The 22,274-nt window shown below is 46.6% G+C and overlaps 2 protein-coding genes across 17 annotated transcripts in view; one reads left to right on the top strand and one right to left on the bottom strand.

Annotated features, from left to right (window-relative positions):
- Positions 1 to 11,436, top strand: part of SYNE2 (spectrin repeat containing nuclear envelope protein 2) — a 319,482-nt gene extending 308,046 nt beyond the window's left edge. For 8 of the 16 annotated variants that reach the window (XM_082442457.1, XM_082442453.1, XM_082442455.1 and 5 more), the window contains 12 exons: positions 129 to 323; positions 837 to 1,119; positions 1,630 to 1,698; positions 2,614 to 2,753; positions 4,604 to 4,718; positions 5,438 to 5,640; positions 6,603 to 6,803; positions 7,772 to 7,900; positions 9,110 to 9,301; positions 10,006 to 10,143; positions 10,653 to 10,702; positions 10,985 to 11,436. In XM_082442457.1, the coding sequence (XP_082298583.1) occupies positions 129 to 323; positions 837 to 1,119; positions 1,630 to 1,698; positions 2,614 to 2,753; positions 4,604 to 4,718; positions 5,438 to 5,640; positions 6,603 to 6,803; positions 7,772 to 7,900; positions 9,110 to 9,301; positions 10,006 to 10,143; positions 10,653 to 10,702; positions 10,985 to 11,207 (1,938 nt within the window). In that variant the 3' untranslated portion in view covers positions 11,208 to 11,436. Of the gene's footprint in view, positions 1 to 128; positions 324 to 836; positions 1,120 to 1,629; positions 1,699 to 2,613; positions 2,754 to 4,603; positions 4,719 to 5,437; positions 5,641 to 6,602; positions 6,804 to 7,661; positions 7,901 to 9,109; positions 9,302 to 10,005; positions 10,144 to 10,652; positions 10,703 to 10,984 lie in introns of those variants that run through there. The other 8 variants (XM_082442467.1, XM_082442465.1, XM_082442466.1 and 5 more) reach the window with 7 other exon arrangements.
- Positions 11,437 to 12,037: 601 nt separating this feature from the next.
- The window catches only part of ESR2 (estrogen receptor 2), an 83,949-nt gene continuing 73,712 nt past the window's right edge, over positions 12,038 to 22,274 (bottom strand). The window contains exon 11 of the mRNA XM_082442703.1: positions 12,038 to 20,685. Coding sequence (XP_082298829.1) covers positions 20,499 to 20,685 — 187 coding nt within the window. The 3' untranslated portion in view covers positions 12,038 to 20,498. The remainder of the gene's footprint in view (positions 20,686 to 22,274) is intronic.

Raw genomic sequence — 22,274 nt, 5'->3', positions numbered from 1 at the left:
GTGCCCAGAAGGGGGAAGAAAAAAATGCATATGTATGATCATTTTAAATTCTTAAATCTTTGGAGTCACTTAGTTAAAACCTGATGAAACTAGAGTTTGAAATCCTTTCTTTCTCATATTCTAAATAGGGTTTCCAGCAGGAAATTACATTAAATACCAACAAGATTGATCAGCTCATCGTTTTTGGGGAGCAGCTCATTCAGAAGAGCGAGCCCCTGGACGCCGTGCTGATTGAGGATGAGTTGGAGGAGCTGCACCGCTATTGCCAGGAAGTGTTTGGCAGGGTCTCCCGATTCCACCGGCGGCTCACCGCCCACGCGTCGGTAAGGGGCTGCCCCTCACGCGGGGCTGCTGGGCCACCCGAGGTTGATGTTTGACTCCACTTTTATTAAAGAATTGGGAAACTTACTGTGCGTGGTTAACAATGATTTATTCTATGCTTAAAAAAAAAAAACAAAAACTGTGTTTTTGTTATGCTGTACAATATTATATGTCACAGGTGTACAGTATAGTGATCCACAATTTTTAAAGATCATACTCCATTTATAGTTATTATAAAATATTGGCTGTAGTCCCTGTGTTGTACCGTATATCCTTGTAGCTTATTCTATACCTAATAGTTTGTACCTCTTAGTCCCCCACCTCTATATTGCCCCCTCCCCAGTTCCCTCTCCCCACTAGTAACCTCTAGTTTGTTCTCTGTATCTGTGAGTCTGCTTTAAAAAGCTGAGTTGAAAAGTGTGCTCTTTCCACACTTACTAATGTAGAGCCAATACTTACTCAGAAGCCGCCAGTGCCCAGTGGTTAATTCTGAAAACTGGATACCCCCGTTCTAGGGCTTGGAAGATGAAAAGGAAGCCTCTGAGAATGAAACGGACGTGGAAGACCCCAGAGAGATCCAGGACGACTCTTGGCGTAAAAGGAGAGAGAGCGAGGAGCCCTCGTCCCCTCAGTCCCTTTGTCACCTGGTGCCCCCGGCGCCAGGGCCCGAGCGCTCCGGCTGTGAGACCCCCGTCAGCGTGGATTCCATCCCGCTGGAGTGGGATCACACAGGTGACGTGGGGGGCTCCTCCTCTCACGAAGAAGACGAGGAGGGCCCGTACTACAGTGCGCTGTCAGGTATGGACCCGCACGGCTAAGTCCTTAGCACCTGAGCAACACGGCCAGCTCTCGGTGGTCAGAGTCCGGGCTGTGGCCGACCCAGACTTCCTGTGGCTTCCTGTGTCTGTCCTGCCCGCCTTTGACCTACCTGAGAGCTGGCTCATTCCTATTCCTGGTGGAATGAAAGGGAAAAACAAACGAAGTCCACGTCGGGACATGAAGGCTGTTTGCTGATGGCCCTTGATAGACGGGAGGCTCATCAGTGGCCTTTTCAATTGAGTTTTTCAGAACATCAGTAGATTGAGTGTCTCTGTCCTTTCTACGCAGTTCCCCGCCCGCGCCGCTGTTTCGGACGGTCAGGAGTTAACTGAAAAAATCCTTCTGGTTCTTTAAAGCTTTTTAATAAAACAGATAAAGGGTAGTCACTTTTCTCCTCCCAGGTGACAATGTTTCTACTGTTTTAACTTAATACTTGGGCATTCATCTACAGACGCCTGCAGTGAGGAAAATGACATTGTTCTTTTTCAGATGTAGAAATCCCTGAAAATCCTGAGGCATATCTTAAAATGACCACAAAAACTTTGAAAGCGTCTTCTGGTAGGCCCCTGCCCGTGCATGCGTCTCAACATGGCAGCGTCCTGTGGTGCACACTGCATCCTAAACCTCGCTCCCGTGTCATGTCTGACCTCTGCCTTCTGTGGACACCATGCGCCTTGGTCCTTGTGTCATGGTGTATTTGCACTGCCGTACTCACACATAGCTTCGTGCTCCATACAAAACCCTCCCAGACCAGAGCAGTCTCCACGCCTTCCCCCTCCTCCCCTTCAGGCCTGTGTAGAAGGGAATTTTTCAGGTGCCTTTTTAAATTTTTATTTTTCTCTCCATCTCACTCAAGCCCTTTGGCATGGTCCAAGCTTTCTTCATGGTGGCTTGGTTTAGAACTACTACCCTGCTTACGGTGATTTCCTGGGAAGAGGGTGGGGAGGTCGGGGGGAGAGGGTACTGTTGCCTTTGCCGCAGGAGAAGACACCTCCCTTTCCTTGACTTGCAGCTCTGATCTTCATTCCCTGCCCCATCCCCACCTGCAGTGGTTGGGGAGAGCCACGAGCGGCCCTTTGGTCCCCTAGTCCATCCTGATGTTCACTCTTCCCTCACTCCTAAGAGGCCTTCAGTCCTCTTGGCCCCCAAACCCGGCCTTGCCGCCAGTGCCCCCCACCGCTAGAGCCCCCGGCTCCAAAAGGCCACTCATCCCGCAGCAGATCATGTGTTTGTCGTGCTCCATTGTGAACCCATCTAGTGAAGGCCCAGTGTCGCTCAGTTGCATGAGTCTCATTTCATTCCCTTCTGGGACATACTGACATTTTGCAAACATGCATGCTTTGCAAGGAAAGCTGCAGAACTCATGTTATACTATAACCTGATGCCATGTTACCCATGACCTTTTTTGTGTAACTAAATATGAATGCTTTGGTTGGAGAGAATGGACTGTCACTTGCTATTTTTTTGTTTCAGGTAAATCCATTTCTGAAGGCCACTCGTGGCATGTTCCTGACAGCCCTCCCTGCCGCAAGCATCGCTACAAACAAATGGGAGGTGACAGGAATGTCCAACCCATCCCCTCCGATTCCAGCACCCCTTATAAACCAGCCTACGTAAGTCTTGACCCCACTGAGAGCACAACCCAAGTGCATGAGTAATAGTGAAAATATTTAAAGAGAGGGAGCTTTGGGTGTTTGTTGTATGTGCTCACTCCCCAGGCATATTTTGGGTTGGTTTTCCCGTGGTGACATACTTCATGAGAACTCTGGCATAACTGACTAGACTTAGAGATAGCTGTCTGGCCAAACACCGTCTTTGAGTGTTGATGTGCTATGACAGGGATTATTACTGTTGAGTCAGTCATCGTGCAAACAGCGGAGAAACAAAGTGCTGGCCTTCCTGAGCCGCTCCTGAGCTCCCAAACCTTTGATATATTTACCTTGACTACACATCCTATTCAGAAAATCGTGACTTCCTATTCAGAAAGGTTTGACAGCGTGCAGTGGTTGACCTGGGTTTGATTCCCTGCCCTACCAGTAAATGGCTCTAGGACCATAAACACTTTACCTTGCCTCTGTAAGCCTTCCTCACCTGAGGATAAACCTACCTGACATAATTGTTGTTAGGATTAATGTGTATGAAGGTATAAAGAAGGCCCTCGAAGTGGTCACCATTATTATTATTATTGTTATCACGACTGTATATGGTTTGTCGTTGTTGTTAAACCAGTGACTGTTCCCTCTTAGTTGCACTTTCCTCAGGCAACATGAGCCCTTGCCATGCTCTGGCTACGCAGCTGTTGCGGGCCAGCCTGCGGAGGATTTAACGTTGGCCCCAGATCATTCTCGGTACAGAGAGTTAGTGACGAGCAAGTTGAAATTAAGACGTCTTGCACATTTTTTAGTGTCATCTCTTAGAGAAACCAGAAGTGATGTGAGCATCACTACATTAGTTGTCAGCGTGCCCTCTGTGTGGAGGAGTGAACGTTGCTAGATAGTTGGAGAAGGTTCTGCCTAAACACGGTCAGAGCCCAATCACTTGATAATGGGTTGCCCGTGCCCAACTCGGAAACTCTTCCTCTTGCTTAGCAAGAAGTTATCATTTTTAATCTGTCCCTCTGTGGTGCCGAATAAGACCTGACAGTCCCGGAGAGAGAGGCCCCAGCACGTCACCTTTGCTTTGCATCCAGGACCATGTGGTTTGGCCTCTTCCAGTCACTATGCTTCTGTTCCTTACCTGGCCACTTTCAGAAGCTCAGCCCTTTGTGTGTGTGTGTGTGTGTCTGCAACCACCAATCTGAAGGTTTTTTGTTTTTTTCTTTTCATTCCACACAAATAGGCCATATGGACACAATCCAAAAAACATGAGTTTTCTTAAAAAAAAAAAGATACATTTATTTTTGGAAAGTCCTGAGATAACAGCCCAGTCAGCTCTGTGATAACACAAGAGTCAATATGTACAGTGAAAGATAAACACTTGGTAATGAATGACCCTAGGAGGCAGGTTTGTGCTCTGTTTCTGATTCCCGGCGATAATAATGTCAACCAGCTCTATGGAGTGACTGGGAGGGATAACTAAAATTTTGTAAAATACTGTGCAAATGTAAAAGTGCTAACACAATAACAGTCTGGTAAGCTCAACGATTGTTTTTAAGTCTTTTTGCATGGTTGGATTGAGGAGCGTTAGGAAGCCTCAAATTAAATCAGGCCATTTTATTCCCAATATTGACATCTTACCTGCTTACCCCTCCCCCTGCGCCTTTGCTGAAGCTTTATTTCTGCCGTCAGCTCTGCTGCTTATAAATGCTACCCATACACTAAAGTGCCTCTGTATTACCAGCAAGTTACCCTTTGAAGGAAAGGGCTCCTATATCTTCATTTCTTACCTGTTAATATGAACCAAGACATTCTTCAGACAGCCTTTAAAATGTATAGATGGTAACATAAAAATTGTCTCATTCTAGGTAAAGCTCCTGTTGTCTCCAGGGACTGAAGGTGGCAAAGAAGAGCCAAGAGTCCCGACCGGCAGCCCACAGCAGGAGGACGAGGGCCTGGCTTCTCTCACCGGGCAGCAGTCAGGTACAGTTAGATTGGGCCATTGTTACGAGGTAGAGATGGTGTTTTGGGTTAGCTGGACATTTACTTTAAGGCACTGCTCAACAGAACATTGATTAGGAATTGACCAACTACATAATTCACCAAAACTACTGAACTTGGCCTATAGCAGCCACTGTTATTTTAGAATCAGCTGACTTGTGTTTATGAACAAATTCCTATTTGTTATTTATTCTCTAAATATCAACAAAATGAGCCTCATGATAAAGGGTCTGTTTTCACCTGCATGACTTCGCTTGTATGTGAAGATCAGACACGAAGATGATGATCGAAGAGTTGTGTCGGGTGTCTCCTCGAGAGACCAGAAAAGTCATGACTCAGCTGAGCCTAAAGTCGAGTGCATAGCATCGACCTGATCATTCATGGACAGAGGGGAGAGTGCCTTAAATACAGCATGAACCGGAGTGCTGAACCTGGGACCACAGTGCATCTTGGCAACACGTTGGGCCTCCTAGCGGCTCCCTACTTCGTCCCGGCCTGTGTGGGAGCGCAGCAGCACAGGCCTTGAACCAGAGCGAGGGAAACGTGCTGTTCCACACTTGGGGGAAGTGATAACCCCCAAACCCCAAGGCTCCTGCAAGGAGCATCCCCTGCAGGTTTTATCACTGTGACGCTGAATTAGTTGGAAGCAGAGAAATCTGTTTGCATTATTGCTGCTTTTTATTGGCGGCTTTTTATTCCAGGTGCCTTTGATAGATGGGAGTTGATCCAAGCGCAAGAACTTCACAGTAAACTCAGAATAAAACAGAACTTGCAGCAGCTGAACTCTGATATCAGCGACATCACCACGTGGCTGGAAAAAACTGAAGCAGAGCTGGAAACATTAAAGCTGGCAAAGCCTCCCTCTGGTATGCAGGAAATGGGACTCCGAGTGAAGAGGCTGAAGGTGAGTGAGGGCGTGGAGGGCAAGAGGACTTCAGAACGCATGTGCACATCAGATCCTCTGCCAGCCGCGTCGGGGGCGGCTCGCACACGGTGTGTGGTTAGTGGCCTCTCGCAGTTCATTTCTGTAACTGGCAAGGACACAGGTGAAGATTTGTATTTTCATGCAGAGGAGCATCTCCAGATGATCCCAAAGCCCAGAGCAGTGCTGGGGAGGTGTGGCTCCCATCTGACTGCTGAGGGACCCCTAGACTCTTATGGGACACCCCCAGTGGCCAAGGACAGGCAGCCTAAAAACACCCTTCCAAACTGTATGCAGGCAAGACGGGGGGTGGAGTGCTGAGGGTGAGAAGCAGGACAGCGCACCTACTGACCGACTCTGCGGCCTGATCGGTTGCTCTGCTACGCAGTTAGGAGCGGTCACCACACAGCCAGGGAGCAGGGGCGGGGCAGTTTGAGCCCTGCACTTTGGGGGTGCTCTGAACATGAGCCTGGGCTCCCCAGAAGACCCAAGATAGGAGTTTTGGGGTATCCAGGCAGTCTTCACATTTGTACTATTGTTTTACTTTGTGCACTGATATATCAGGGGTTACCATTCATCCTAAGGAATAACACTTCTGCGATACACTGGGGCGAATGCAGGATAACTATGTGTGCTGTATGTAGAAGACTTTTAATCTGATCCAGAAATGTTATTAAGCCAGACAGAGGCCAGCAGGGTCTATTCAGGCCTCCGGTGTAGTTGGTCCACGTCCCTCAGCCCAGTCATCTGGCCAGCCAAGTCGTGACCTTGTAAGGCAGCTCCCTTACCTGAGGCTTCCCAGCCAATGACAGGCGACGTTGCTCTTGTATCCCGGGCCACGGCTTAGAGAAGTGTTTGGAAGATCCGTTCCCCACTGAGGTTCAAAATGAACCCCACATCACTGTTTACAGAGTGCCTGACCCAGTCTTTTCCCTCTGCGGTAGGAGATACTAAAAGCCTTTGACACCCACAAGGCCTTAGTGGTTTCTGTCAACGTGAGCAGCAAGGAATTTCTGCAAGCTGAGACCACCGACTCCAAAGAGCTCCAGGATAGAGTCGGCCAGCTGCGGCTGCGCTGGGATGCGGCCCAGGGTGCGGTGGAGAGCTGGAGAGAGGGCTTACGGCTGTCGCTCATGCAGTGCCAGGTACAGCGACTCAGCACCCAGCCGGTGCCCAAGGCCCAGTCCCGAGCACAGCCAGGCCCACGTGGGCGGGAGAAGAGATATGTTTATCATCTTCAGGCTGCTTTCGCACAGCCAAATATGGTTTGTGTTAGGAAGCATGTGCTTTACCATTTGTTTCCAAAGCGGCCCGCCTGCTGTCTCAGAGACCCGATGCTTGCCCTGCATTTCCCACTGTGTTGCCCAGACCCACCCGTACTGTAAGGGTTCCAGCAAGCATTCCAGTAGGTTGGAAGTGTCACACCAACGCTGCCCTGTGTCTGTCCTTTTGCCAGGAACACTGGATAGGAGAGTGTTAAGAGACCTGGCCCTAGAACAAGGAGCAGTTTAACCCAGCTCTGTAGTTTTAGTAGCCGTGTGACTGTGGGGAAAACACTGCACCTTCTAGACCTCAGTTTTCTCATCTGGAAAATGGGAATAATTCCAGGGCCTACCTCACAGGGTTCTTTTTAGGACTAGATGCATATAACCTTGACCCAGCACCGGCCACACAGTAAATGCCCAACAGGTGAGCTCTGACCCCATCCTAGGAAACAGGAGCCCACCAGCAACCACATGCAGCACTGTCTTTGGGCCATAGTCTGTCCTGTTGGGGTGTCTCCCTTGACCAGTGAATCCAGCAGATGTGTTGAATAATTTGTGTGCTCTTCCTAGTAATATCAGGTGGGGTGTTCTGAAGCCCCACCTTTCTGCTAGCACTTTTAACGTGGCAGAATTCAGCGTGCCTCCTGGGACAGGGCCGAGTGCTCTCCTGCCCTGCTTTCCCTCCTTTGGGGGCCCTGGCATTTAGTTTAAATCTGGCCCTTGTATTCACTGGATAAGGACCAGCAGAGCAAATGACGATGATGGATTAGCAATGGCACGCTGCTTCCCAGCACACCTGCCTTCACGGTCTAAGAAAGGGACATGCTGTGACGTCTGCTGTTTTTAAGGACTTTCACCAGCTGAGCCAAAGCCTGCTGCTGTGGTTAGCGAGCGCCGAGAGCCGGAGGCAGAAGGCTCGTGTCACTGACCCAGAGGCAGACCCCCGGCCCCTCCTGGCATGTCGCGAGGAGCTCCTGGTAAGTCTCCTCCTAAGGGGCCCTGCGCTACCACTGGCCTCTTCAGGAGGTCAGTGCTTGGGTGGCCTCGCCTGGCGTTTCTGGAAACAGCGCCCACATGGTGTTCTGCCCTCGTGTTCTGGTTGGTGTCTACTGAGTATCCCTGCACTGTTCCAAAGCAGGGTGAGTGCAGGAACGAAGAGCCCTGGTCCAGAGCAGGAAGTCTTCAGGACTCTCAGGAACCGGTGATGGAGGCGTTTGGCAGGATCCTGAGAAACTGAAGGCCCTTTGAAGTATTTTTCCCTTGTGGAATGCAGCTCATTTGGGAGGAAACGTGGTGTTCGTCACCTGGCAGTCATGATGGGCTGCATGGGTTTTCCATAGCCGCGTACACATTCTTTCTTCTGGGAGGGTGGTTGTGTTTTCATATATTTATCTCACCAGCAAGCCAAGGGGAGACCCATGTATTCTCACTTGCACTCAAGGTGACATTTTTATCCATATATTTGTGTGTGGTTTAGTTTTTTGTGTGTGTGTGGTTTAGTTTTAAACATTTTAAATTTAATCAAAACACTGGTCATTGCTTAAAAAATATTTTTTTGTTCTAAAATCTTTGTAAAGCCCCCGTGTCCAGAGCGGCTCTGTCTAATAGAGCTTTCTGCAGTGATGGAAATGTCCCATAGCTGCACTGTCCAGGGTAACAGCTCCTGGCCATGGTAGCACCCAAGCGCTTGACATGTGGCTGCTGTGACTAAAACTGAGCTTTTAATCACGTTCAGTAGCCACACGTTGTCCAGCGGCTACCACGTTAGACGTCGAGCAAGACGGCACAAGCAGATTCACGTGATTCCTTATATTTCTCAATGGTACGCGTAAGCTGCGCTTTCTCGATTTGTCCACTTTAGACTTTCCCTCAACTTCCTGCCGTCGGGGATGAGGACCTAGTCTTCCCACAACACCCCCCTCACTCCTTTCCTCTAACTTCTCCAGCATCGCTATTGTCTTCAGAATGAGAAGGAATTAAAAAAAAAAATAGGGGTAGAGAGTAACCAACTTGCTATCTAAGTGATGCCAGGCTTGAGGACAGGCAGGCAGGTAGAAGAAGGTGGTTCTGAGTTGGGTACCAGCCACCACTCATCCTGGAACTTCCCTGGCACGGAGAAAGCTTCTTCCGGCCACACTAGCTTCCCTTTCAGTAAGCAACTGTTTGACACACGTTTTTATTTTTAGCAACTGGAAAAGGAGCTACTGGAGCGTCAACCTCAAGTAAACTCCTTACAAGAGATTTCCAGCAGCCTGCTTATCAAGGGGCACAGAGAAGACTACATTGAGGCTGAAGAGAAACTCCATGTTATTGAGAAGAAACTCAAACAGTTGCTTGAGCAAGTGTCCCAAGACTTAGTGTCCTTGCAGCAAAGCCAGGTGAGTCCCCTTGTAGCTTCTAAATATAAAAACGTATGCAAATGGGAAAGCAGCGTGGCAGCCCTGCTTGGGGAGGGAGGCCGCGAGCACGTGGCAGCGGTCAGAGAGGAGTCGTGCCCCTTTGTGCTGTGTGGCCCTAACAAGTTACCAAAGGCTCTTCAAAGCCGCTTTGTCATTTGTAAGAGGGAGGCAGCGACGGTACCCATCAGTGTGGCTGGGGGTATGGAAAACAAGCCGGGTCCCTCCGTCGTTTCTGCCTTCACTGTTCTCACGTGATGGTTTCTGGTCCTCTCCCTGTCCTGGTCACTCTCCTCTGACCACTCTCTCATTTGTCTACCTTCTTCTCTTAAAATGTGATCCAGCTCAGAACAAATGGACTCACCAGACGTAGGGCAGCCCCTCCCCTCCATCCCAGAGTATATATCTTTCCTCCCGTGCAGCCCAGACTATGTGGCCATGTGATTACATCACCCACCGCGAGTTCACTGTCCAGCTGTTTGTGTCCCCCTCCTAATGCGTGCTCTGGGTTTTTAATGCAAGTGGCCGGCCTCACCTTGCTTCCATCCCCTGTCGTCTGAGAAAGGCCCTGTTAGAGGGGGGAGTGAGCGCACCAGAAGAGCCCCTCCTTTTAGAAGGATCACAGTGGGGAAGGGATGAGCGGTACAATGAAGAACCTGCAGGAACCATGTTTTTGTGCTCTTGAGACTATTCAGAGCCTTCTGCTTCCCCGAACTGAACTCTTGGGGTGTGGATTTCAGAACCCAGACTCACCTCTGCCCAGCTTGGACGAAGCAGACCCCGGAGAGCCTCCAGCAACACCTCTGCCAGCTCCCCAAGCCAAGGTGAGAGCCCCCTTCTGCCAGGCGAACGACACTGGTTATTCTTGAAAGTTATTGAGATGACAGGGACTTAGGCCTCCAAGGCCCCATCCAGTATTTCATGATAGCACAGATTTCTGCTTCAACCTGCTGGTCAGTAGAGCGGCTTACTCCAAAGATTTAAAAAAAAAAAAAAAACTTTTAAAGACCTAATGGAAAGGCTGTCTTGTGCTCAGTACTCTTCCCTGGTGGGATTGTGCTGGCTGTGGAAGCTGGAAGCCCTCCTGGCACTGCTGAAGGGGCTTCCTGATCTCTCCGTGGCAACAGGTCAACAGGCTGGAACGTGAAACTCTCCCTAGTTTAACTGAATTATTTCTTACTTCAGAGAGTGTAATCTCAAATGTATTACTCTAGGCTCAAAAGCTTGGCAGGAAGACAACCTAAGAAAGATGTATAATTTAAGAAGGAGGAACGTTTTATCATTGACAGGACTAAACTATCTTCAGTTTACTAATTGGATTACTTTTATCTAGCAGTTCAGAGCAGAGATAACTACAAAAGACAAGAACAAGACAGCCAGCAGGTAACAGCATTGCAACACCAGCAATGGGTTCCCTGTCCCACACTCCTCTCCCCTCAGCAGGCTTGCCAATGCCACTCTTAAGGTCTTTGGGAAAATTGGTTTGCTTGTTTTCTTCCACTTGGAAGGGGCTGGGCTTCCCTTCCAAAGCTGAATCCCAGCCGTTGGCCCCGTTTTAATCTCAGGTCCTGATGTTTGTCTTTACGCAAGCAGGGGGGTCAGGTCACGGGAGTGGGGTTTGCCTCCGGAACCTCCGGATCAGCTCTCGACCTCCTCTGTTGCCAGGGCGCCCAGCCCCGCCGGCCCTGAAAGCTCGCGGCCCGCGCGCTCCTTCGTCTCGCGGGTGATCAGGGCGGCGCTGCCCCTCCAGCTGCTCTTGCTGCTGCTGCTGTTCCTGGCCTGCCTGCTGCCCTCCTCCGAAGAGGACTACAGCTGCACTCAGGCCAACAACTTTGCCAGGTCCTTTTACCCCATGCTGCGGTACACCAACGGGCCACCCCCCACCTAGAGGCCGCCCGGCCGCAGCACCGCCCCCACCGGCCTCTCTGCGCAGTGCCCGACTCACAGCCCCAGACCCATCTGTGGGTGACTCTGAGCACTGGTCCAGGGACCACCTACTGCGGACACCTCCCTCTGGGCGTGACCGGAGAGAGCTCTCTCAGGACCCAGGGCAGCTTTCAAATGATCTTCCCCCAGGGCAGGGAACCTGGGCAGCCCATCACCCCGGGCAGTTTGGCAAAGCAGTTTCCCGAAAAGCCAAGCACTTTGTGAATTCTGATTTGTCAAACCACATTATTAACATGTAGTGAATATGGTCAGTGAACAGTAGTGTTCATCACATAATACACGTTACAGAAACAAGCAAGCAGAGTCCGCCTCAGAAATGGTTCAGAAACTCACACGCACCCCTGGCTGATTGATTGATTGGAACAATCATATTTAAAATGTTTAGAGTTAATTTTACTTCAATCAGCAGCACTCTTGGAGCTACAGGTTATAAAACCAAAATGTTCTGCTCAGTACTTAGGTCTGCTCTTTTATACTGCTTTAAATTTTTAAAGAAATTATATTGCATGGATGTGGTTATTTGTGCATATTTTTTAACAATGCAGAATCTGTATGAATAATGTAAACTTTGATTTTTTTAAAAAAATCAGATTTTAGCTTGAGCTTTTTGACTAATGTACAGTAAATGCCAAACAAACAAACTACAGACTTGATAGGGACATTTTTGTAAGTTAATTTTATAAGACTTTTCACATTTAAAGTGGTGCTTCAGGTTTTGTTTAACTGTTTGGCCACGGGCGGGTGGGGGGGGTTGGTCCAGAGACTTGAAGCTGTTTGTTTGTGGTATGTACAACTCAGATGTTTCTCATTAAAAGAAAACAAAAAAGCCATACTTTTGTCGTACTAGATTATATTACAAAGCAGTTAAACGTTATGTGTAATCGTCCATACAGCAAAAATTATTTTTTAAATATTTGAGGGGATTTGCGGGTGTTACAGATTTTGAGCTAAGCTTTATATTCTACTTATTTATCTATCTTTGTACAGAATAACTTTTATGAGATCTAGAAACCGACACCTGTAGAGGAGGTGATTACCCCGTGCCTGAGCCTCCAATGCTGTAGGAGGTGATGAGGGCAGCACAGTGTGGAAGGTGAACGTGAAAGGATCATTTCACCCAGATTTTCGTATTCCCAGCTCCCTCCAGAGTGAACTAACACATAGTGTTTAACAAACGTTACAGACAAAGCCGTCTGCTTTCCATTTCCAGCACCACTGTCTCTTTCCCACCCAAACAAAGAGTGTGATGGAACAGAATTGAGAGCCCAGAAATAAACCCACACACCTACGGTCAATTAATCTTCAACAAAGGAGGCAAGACTGTAATGGGAAAAAGACAGTCTCTTCAGCAAGTGGTGCTGGGAAAGCTAGACAGCCCCATGTAAATCAGTGAAGTTAGCTTCTCACCATGCACAAAAATAAACTCAAAATGGCTTAAAGACCTAAACATAAGACAGGACACCATAAAACTCCTAGAAGCAATCATAGGCAAAATGGTCTCTGACATAAATCTTACCAGTGTTTTCTTAGGTCAGTCTCCCAAGGCAATAGAAATAAAAACAAAAGGGACCTAGTCAAACTTACAGGCTTTTGCACAGCAAAGGAAACCATAAACAAAATGAAAAGACAACCTACAGAATGGGAGAAAATATTTGCAAACGATGAGACCAACAAGGGCTTAATTTCCAAAATATACAACAGCTCATACAGCTCAACAACAAAAAAACAAACAACCCAATCAAAAAATGGGCAGAAGACCTAAACAGACATTTCTCCAAAGAAATACAGATGGCCAACAGGCACATGAAAAGATGCTCAACATCGCTAATTATTAGAGAAATGCAAATCAAAACTACAATGAGCTACCACCTCACACTAGTCAGAATGGCCATCATTAAAAAGACTACAGATAACAAATGTTGGAGAGGGTGTGGAGAAAAGGGAACCCTCCTACACTGTTGGTGGGAATGTAAGTTGGTGCAGCCACTGTGGAAGACAGTATGGAGGTTCCTCAGAAAACTAAAAATAGAGTTGCCATATGACCCAGCAATCCCACTCCTGGGCATATATCCAGAGAAGACTATAATTCAAAAAGATACATGCACCCCTATGTTCATAGCAGCACTCTTCACAACAGCCAAGACATGGAAACAACCTAAATGTCCATTGACAGATGAATGGATAAAGAAGATGTGGCACATATATACAATGGAATACTACTCAGCCATAAAAAAGAATGAAATATGCCATTTGCAGCAACATGGATGCAACTAGAGATTATCACACTAAATGGAGTAGTAAGTCAGAAAGACAAATACCATATATCGCTTATATGTGGAATCTAAAATATGACACAGGGACTTCCCTAGTGGTCCAGTGGTTAAGACTATGTGCTGCTAATGCAGGGGGCCCGGGTTCAATCCCTGGTCAGGGAACTAGATCCCGCATGCCGCAACTAAGAGCCTGCATGCCGTAACTAAAGATCCCACATGCCGCCACTAAAAGATCCAGCATGCCGCAACTAAAAATCCTGCATGCCTCAACTAAAGATCTTGTGTGCCACAACTAAGACCCAGCGCAGCCAAATAAATATTTTTTGAAAAATAAAATATGACACAAATGAACATATCTATGAAACAGAAACAGAATCACAGACATAGAGAATAGATGTGGTTGCCAAGGGGGAGGGGGTGGGAGAGGGATGGAGTGGGAGGTTGGGGTTCACATGTGTAAGCTTTTATACAGAGAATGGATAAACAACAAGGTCCTACTGTATAGCACAGGGAACTATATTTAATATCCTGTAATAAACCATAATGGAAAAGAATATGGAAAAAAAAGAAGTTACTGACCCAGTTCCTCAGTTACCTGCTCCTAAACCTGCATCTCTTGACACTCGGGAGACACCATGGACTCGAAGCAATCTTGGTCTCTCTCTCCTTCTCTGCAAAGTGCAAACCTTGGGGAAGCCAAGGAAGCTTGTCAGTAGATGAAGGCCAGACTTCAGCACTGGTGGCCCTTGTGTGGGTCAGACACCCCAGGATGTGTGCAATTCACCAGTAGCTTTATGTAAAGGGACCAGCTGAAGAGAACTGTCTTCCCTTTACCAAATTGTTGGAAGTGATATGGACACAAAGGTACTGCTTTATCATGCAACCTCAAAGTCTCTTTTAACTCTAAAATAATCCATCTCTTTTCATGGATTACAATAACCGTAGAGGGAAATTTAAGTGAAAATATTACCCAAACTTTTTCTTTAAGCCATTGAGTTGGTTAGAAGGTCCTTGCTCCTGGTTCTCCAGAGGCGAAAGGCAGAATCTCTACCTCCTTCCCTTCTTTCCAGCCCAAAGGAGGTGACTATTCTAGAGACCTTTTCTGCCTGTAAGGAGGGACTCTGGGGCAAGTCCAAGTTGCCGAGAAAGGAGAGTGTTATTTGCATTTTCAAGTCTAATGATGCACACCAACTCTCAGGATAGAGGCCTTTGAGTCTTGAGTCTGTACTCCAGGCTTCTACCCCAGGGAAGCCTTCCTTCACCCATAGCTCAGTGTGTTCCCCAGCTCTTGTTATGAAATAATCTGTGTTTTACACCTTCAAGAGATTTTGCATCTTCCATTCCCCACGTGCAAGAGAAATTTTCAAGTGACCCTTGGCATTAAGTTAGCGTCAGTATGAAGGAATTACTTTTCTCTCCATCCCTCATGGGGTATAATACTAATTGACTCAAATGAGGTAATTACAGAAAATTACCCCCCAAACTGATGCATTGCGTACCAGGATTTTCATATTTGTGAGCTGCATTTTACTTGAGCATACAGTGCCTTTGGTCATAAATCACAGGTGTGAGATTAGCTGATTAAAGATTAAATTGCTGCTGTTTAAAAAGTCTTCAGCAGTTTAAGTCAGAGATTCTTAACTCTTGAAATTGTATGTAAGCATTTTGTTTATGTACCTTTGTCCAGGAAGAGTGTCTGTGCTTTTCATCAAATTCTTAAAGGGCTCTGCAAACCTAAAACAGAATAGAATTCAGAATAGAATGGGAACACTGACTACTTAGCCTAATTACTGAAAGTTCTTATACTCCCAACAAATACATTTTTAAAACAAAAATTATGAAAAAACACTTTATTTAGCTATGTCACATTAAACTTCTTTCTGCAACAGTTCCATAGACATTAAAGGCACACAGCAAAGAAAAAGTAGTACCTGGAGGAATGGAAAGCAGGTTTCAAAATCTGCTTTCACACAACAGCAGACATTCATTTGTCAAAAGGCCCAAATTTAAAAGCCTGCTTAATGGTACAGAGCATTCATCTGAAAAAAATGACAAGTTATAGCCAGCCAGTGGGCTCTGAGGTACACAGGACCACTGAATAACAACGTTACAGGACCTACAGTCATGGCACTTAGACACCCAGCACAGAAAGAGAAACGCAGCAGCACAGATTGTAGAGTTACAGGAACTGTTCTGGGCTAGCATATCGTCAGAGCTTTGTCCTTCCCTTAAAGGAAGCCCACCATCACATAACACCGACTGGCCCCACAAATGAATAGGACCCTCGGCATTCAAAAAAAGAAAAAAAGGATCCTTGACTCCAACACAACAAAAAGGGTTACAAGAATAACACCGCAGAGAATGCACATCTTTGAGCTGCCACTTTGAGCCAAAGTTCCAGCAACTTGGAGAGCTGTAAAGAATAAATGCATGTGTTTTGCACTGCAGTAGACTAGACTCCACGGGGAAGCATCAGTGCCTAAAAGGTGAGAGAATTTTACACGGGTAAGTTTCCAGGGAATCTACTTCACGGCAACAAATCAGGGGAAAATGATGACAGGAGGAGGTGACAGCAGTGCCACCCACGAGCTTATGAGCCCAGGATGGGAGGGTAGGAATGATGTAATTCATCTTATTTTTCCCCACCTGCTGCTATTCTGTAAAGGTTCACGCAGACCCCATCTAAGCTGAGAAGGCAGAGGGTACAGTAGAAGGCAACCATAACGTAACCGTGTCTCCTCTATGCACCGAGACGCAGCTCAAGCAGCAGAAGCAAGTCTGTAGCAGGAGCGGTGCTGGCCAGGCAGGCAGAAGACCTGAATTCTGGTCCCAGTTTTGCCGTTACGTAGTTTTATGACCTTCAGCAGGTCCATTTACCCCTCTGGGCTTTAATTTACACGTATACAAAAGATGGGACTGAACTCTCTTCTACAGGGTGTTCTGGAAATGGAGCCATTTAAACCAGAGTAGCCGTGCATGTCAGATTGCATTTGACGAATGGATTCTGCAGTCTAAAAGTATTCTTCCTTTAGTTTTTTTAAACCGCATGATTACTTTCAGCTCTGTCACTTACTCCCTGCGTGACCTTGAGCAAGTTTGCTTAGACTCTAGGTTCCAGAGCCACAAAACTGGGATAACAGCAATTAGTATGAAGATTAAATATGAATGTATGAGGCACTGAGTACTGTGCCTGGCACACAATGTTCCGCAAATACTATTTTTGGGTACTAAACAATGTATTTTTATCATTTCCTTCATATAACCTTTATTATGTCTTTTTAAGATTTTTGAGCAGTTTAAAGAAATGTGTCAAATCTTAAATAAAAATGTTTCATTTCAAAATAGACTAGAAACTGAAGGTTCACCTTTGAATTTGAAAAGGTATCAATATATGCAAGTTTCTTAGCAGATTTAAATAACAACCAAACTCGTTCACATGCTAGAACATTCTAGAATTGCTTCAACATAGCTTATAGATATGAATATATAATGTAGCTCTGCCAAGAATTGGGAACTGATATTTTTTAAGTGAAACTGAAAATAATTGGTCTTCCAGCTGAGTTAAAAGAGGAAGTAATCCAGATAAAGACTGTCTCACCGAATAGCTTTTGTTGATTTTGCATGGTTTTGTTTTTAATAGTTAAGACCCTCCAGAAACGTTCTTGAGCTGACAACTTAATCTGCTGCTCCCACCACAATTTTTGAAGACAAATCTCTTCAAAAATTATTTTAGGGTTGAATCCTTTGTAGTTAGTCCTGGTGGACAATTGAGCATGTGACAGGCCTGAGGCCACAAGGAGAGGATGTGGTGGGGACGGAGGGAGATGCAGTCGGAACGTGGACAACTCACTGCGTGGCCCTCCTGGGGTGGCCCATGTGGGTCCTTTTCAGCGGTTGCCAGCTCTCCCAGGAACCTGCGTGAACACTGCGCTAGGGGTTTCTGTATTAAGAATATTCCATGTTAATTATCATTAAAATTTGTCTCTATGATCCCCATATTAGACACTCATGTTTTTGGAATTCAGCTCAAATCTCACTCATCTCCCACAACTAAGTTTGGCGTATTAAATGATCACTTACAAACCAAAATGTAGGAAAGGAATCTCACCATACGAGTCTAAGGCAAAGCTGAGCATCCCTTTTCCATGATACATAAAATGTAGTTGGGTGGGTTATTTTTTTTCCAATACTCAATTTAATTCTTGTTTACAGCTGTCAGGTCCTATCCTCTCTAGTTAATTCCTTTTAAAAACTGAACTTGAAAACACTGTGCTTAGCTATGGGAGAAATTTAAGTTGCCCATGGACCATTTGGGTGGGTAGATACCCTCCCCCAAAAGAAGACGTTTAAAAGAAAGCACTATGTTTTGGTTTTTTTTTTTTTAAAGAAAGCACTATTAACGAGAAATGGCTAATCTTTAAAATGGACATGGAGGTTTTACTCAAAACCCAGAAAAACAGCAGCCTGACTTTGCACTTTGTCATCCTTAGAGGACACGTTTGGAGCTGCTGGGAACAGAGATTCACACACTTCATCTGAAAGGGGGAAAGGGCCCTAGAATACTCAAAACAAAACAAAGAACACCTTTAAACTATAGACCTTATTATCTCAGTGACCTACTTGGCCCAGACCCCAGTCTAAGAGACAGCCTTGCACCAGGGCAGCCTCTCAGGTTGGACTGACTGACCGGGTTCCTCAGCACACCTAGGTGAGACCACAGCCAAGAAGAAATGACCAAAAGTGTTACATGCATGCTCCTCATGGGCTAAATCCAAATGCAGTGAAACAAGCAGCCCCAAGAAGCATGCAGGAGTGTCTGTGGAAAATGGGCAGTGGGCACTGGAGGAGTTTTCATAAGAGCGTGCACCGTGCGGGTGACACACAGGGTGCGGCGCAGACAGGTGCTGGGACACCTGAGACAAATTGGTTGCCTACCTTGGCGTCCAAATCCAACCTGCAAAACTTCACTACATAGTAATGGGGTTGCGGCTTCGACCTCATTCTGTGTTGTTTTTGTTTTTTTATTTTTGCTTTTTCAACCTGGGAGTCTCTTTTTTAAATACAATTAAAAGAATTTCATTGGCAAATAACTGTTCACGGCTGCCTTCCTTTGCCTCCCGCTTCCCACTCTCTAGCCTCCATCCCCTTGTTTGTCATGGGGGCTCCTAAACTGGCTGGAAAGAAAGAAAATTGACCTGCTGAAAAATAGTGGTTCCCTCGTTCCTACAAAATCAAATATATTTGCTGTATTCAGTCTTGCTGAGGCTGCAACATCAAGTCACTATGAATAATTTCAAATCACCTCAGAATACAGACAACGGTGTGTTCTCTAGGTACATGGCCAAGAGTTTCTGATACAGCTTTGCTCAACTTTTTTAGTAAAACTGCATTGATATCAAAATTAAGAATTATTCAAGATCACACTGGCAGAAACCAACCTTATGTTATTGAATGTAATCTTCCTAATGACTTTGGTTTACTGTGGCTAGCACATTTCTGTATTTACTATTTGCAAAGTGTGTTTCATCTCCTATCATAAGGTAATTTTTAAAAACATTGCAAAAATCACACATGATTATTTAACTACTCTCTTCCAAAGTATAGATGTAACTCGTTTTATGCATTCACTATGTTCCTGAAAATTTCAGTTTTTAAAAAGTGAGTTAAAATTGTAATTTCAGAGGTGCTTTGTCACCATGTCCTATTTATGTTCCACTTGGAATAAGAACTAATATCTTACTTTTTATTTCACCCAGCCCACCATATAAATGTTCTGATAAGAAAATATTCTAGAAGAGCCCTAGGATATAAAAGAATTTTCTTGCTATAAATACTTACCCTAAATATTTCTCTTTTTTAAATAGAGTTCACAATCTTGTTCAAGTGGTATGCTCACCCCGTCTATACGGTTTGGCCCTGAACCTGACACGCTGACGTGTGTGTAGCTGTTCATCCTTCCGTGCAACAGCATGCCTCACACACACAGCCTGAAGTGTCCCTGTCTCCCCTGGGTGGCTGATGTGGCAGTTGTGGCTGCCCCAGGGGAGCACTGTGGCTGTGACCCACACCCACAGGAGAAACCCCATTCCTGCAAACACTGGTCCTTTCTCTAGCACACACACTGGGCCCCTTGGGACAAGAGAGTTTTAACAAAGGGCAATTCCAGGGGTAGGGGTATTTAAATCTCCACACTTCTCCATGAAGGTGATCTCACACACACACACACACACACACACACACACACCCCAAGTAATTTGTAGGCTTTCTGAATGCAAACCAAGAGGGGTAAACCTGCATGAAGGCGGCAGCAAGGTCTTGGGGGATGAACATGGCTCGCATCTCAGCTTGACCACTGGTTCCCTAGGTCACATTCCCTCTGGCCTTGGATAGAGTCACAGCAATACGTGACATCTGTCCTCACAGGCCTGTGAGGTAGGTGTGTGGAACCAGTTAGTTGACTGCCGTCGTGGTTTTCAATCCTACAATCAAGTGGTCCAGAAGGCAGCATACAAAGGACTAATTCTGCGGGCAGGTTAAGTGGCCCAATAAAGCTTAGTCCCCTTCCTGTGCATGTGCCACATTCTCTCCCCTTTCTACTTGACAACGCTTCCAAGTCAGATTTCCACCAGTCATTCCAAAAGCTGTAAGAAGATGTTTTCCAAAGGGTGGGAGGGAGATGGGAAGTGAGAGGGACCACAATGAGATCCCATGAGGCCAAGCAAGACATAAACTCTGCACTCAAACATGCCCCCTGGTGACAAGGAGCACTGGCTTTCTCACCCTGACTCCTGGGAAGTAGGGAGGTCGGGGAAGGATGGTCTTGAGGGGCCATATGAGGGATCACACAGCAGAAAGCCGATGAAGCCCGCCCCCTCCTGGTGGGGCTCACGATTTGTGCTGGAGTTCACGCTTCAGCCTCTGCCCTCCTCTGCAGCCTGACCACACCTCAGAGCTTGGCATCACTGAGCCTGGGGGTTCTGGGAGCCCTCTTTGCTCTCGCTGTCCTCCACCAGGCTGCACTCGGACCCTGTGACCGAGGACTTGCTGCCGCGAAGTGTGTGGGCATTCAGCATCTCCAGCAGCAGGTCGTAGACGGGGACCACATTTTTGCACTTCATGTTGAGCAGGTGTTCCATGCCCTTGTTACTAGGGGGACAAAAAGGTGCTGAGATTCCTTCCTGAAGCGGCCAAGGGAAGTCTGACATCTTCCCCGACAGAGCCGGTCCTCCACCCCCGCCCCTGCTCTTCTTCCAGCCCTTTGCTAGCTATGGTTCTTGCATCTGTCTCCTCCAATGATCTACACGTAAGGACAAGTACAATGTCCTATGGACCTTGGTGTCCCACCACCCACCCACAATGGCCTGATAGCACCAGCACATAGTGTGATGGGGTCTCGCTGTTCACCATAGTTATGTCTACACAGTCTTTGCAAACACTGAACCATTGCTACTAGGAGAAATACAGGGTTAGGTTCTGAGAGGTCCTGGTCCCAACATTTTCATCAGCCCATGAATACATAACCTTGTTTCTTCTGAGTTATTGTTATAAAGACACTTTAACACATATAGTCCATTCACTAACATTTAACTCACGGCCTATAGCACTAAAATTCATGCCTGAACAAAGTGTATCTAACACGTATATTTTTTCTGTAGGGACATCACAGGTTTCTTGCACTTAGGAACACTAGAGAGCACTTCAGCACTATGCTTGGGGTCATTTTTAGACAGTGAAATCCCCAACAAAGCACAAAAATGGCAAAACAAGGCACTAAATAGACCACGTAATGGACCCTTGTTTACAGTATGAGAGCTGGTAACGTAAGTATGGGTAACTCAAATTTTTCACCATGCTGCACGTGTCCTCGAATGACCTCAAAAGTGCCATGAGTATTGATTTGGGGGTTACCAATAAATTTTAGCAAGCAGGCAAATTCACAAATAGGGAATCTGTGATTAATGAGGATGGACTGTTTCTGCTCTGCAAATGGTCATGTGCTGAGTAATCATTAAAGAGGAAACAGAGGCAGAGGTCATTTCCATTTCCTCCCCCTTGGTAAAATTCTTGAGGTGTGTGTTGTCCTTTCTCACCACCCCCAGACTTCCCTCATCCTCGAGGGAGCACCTACCTTCCATCCTCATCTCCCCTCTTCCAGCCCCATGGCAGGGCTACCCTCCTCCTGGGTGACAGCAAGCACTGAGCCGCATGGTACCATCATGAAACCATCATCGCACACCATCCCCCTCCATGAGCGCACACAATTTCCATTTCCTGAATACACTCTACCCACGCCCTGCCTTCCCAACCTACTGGGCTCACTAGTTCTCTTAGGTCTCACTCTTAACATCCTGATGCTATCGTAAGAAAAGAACAGCTCTTAGGGAAGCCTTTGTGTACCTCCCCAAATCACCAGCCTCAGAGCTGATCTAGAGGAGCTGGGTTTAACCTCTTCAGGAAAAGACCTCAGGACCCCAGCCCTGGGTAGTGCAGAAAGAGGTGACAGTTCACTCTAGGAGAGGAACTAACTGCCCCTTTCAGAGCTCCATAAACAAGCTAAAAGCCCCAGCAACTGAAAACCAGATGAGCCACACAGGACGCCATAAAAAGCTCCTATGAGGACCATGCCACATTCAGTGCTCGCTGTGGCCGGTCTTTGGTTACAGGTGTGTGCACTGATGATGCACCCCCTTCCCTTTCAGGGGTTCATTTTCCCTTAAAGGTGGCAGTTCTGCCTT

This window comes from Balaenoptera physalus (assembly GCF_965194825.1).
Source record: "Balaenoptera physalus genome assembly, chromosome: 2".
In the NCBI taxonomy this organism is placed as follows: Eukaryota; Metazoa; Chordata; class Mammalia; order Artiodactyla; family Balaenopteridae; genus Balaenoptera; species Balaenoptera physalus.
This window is presented reverse-complemented; position numbering and strand designations above follow the sequence as displayed.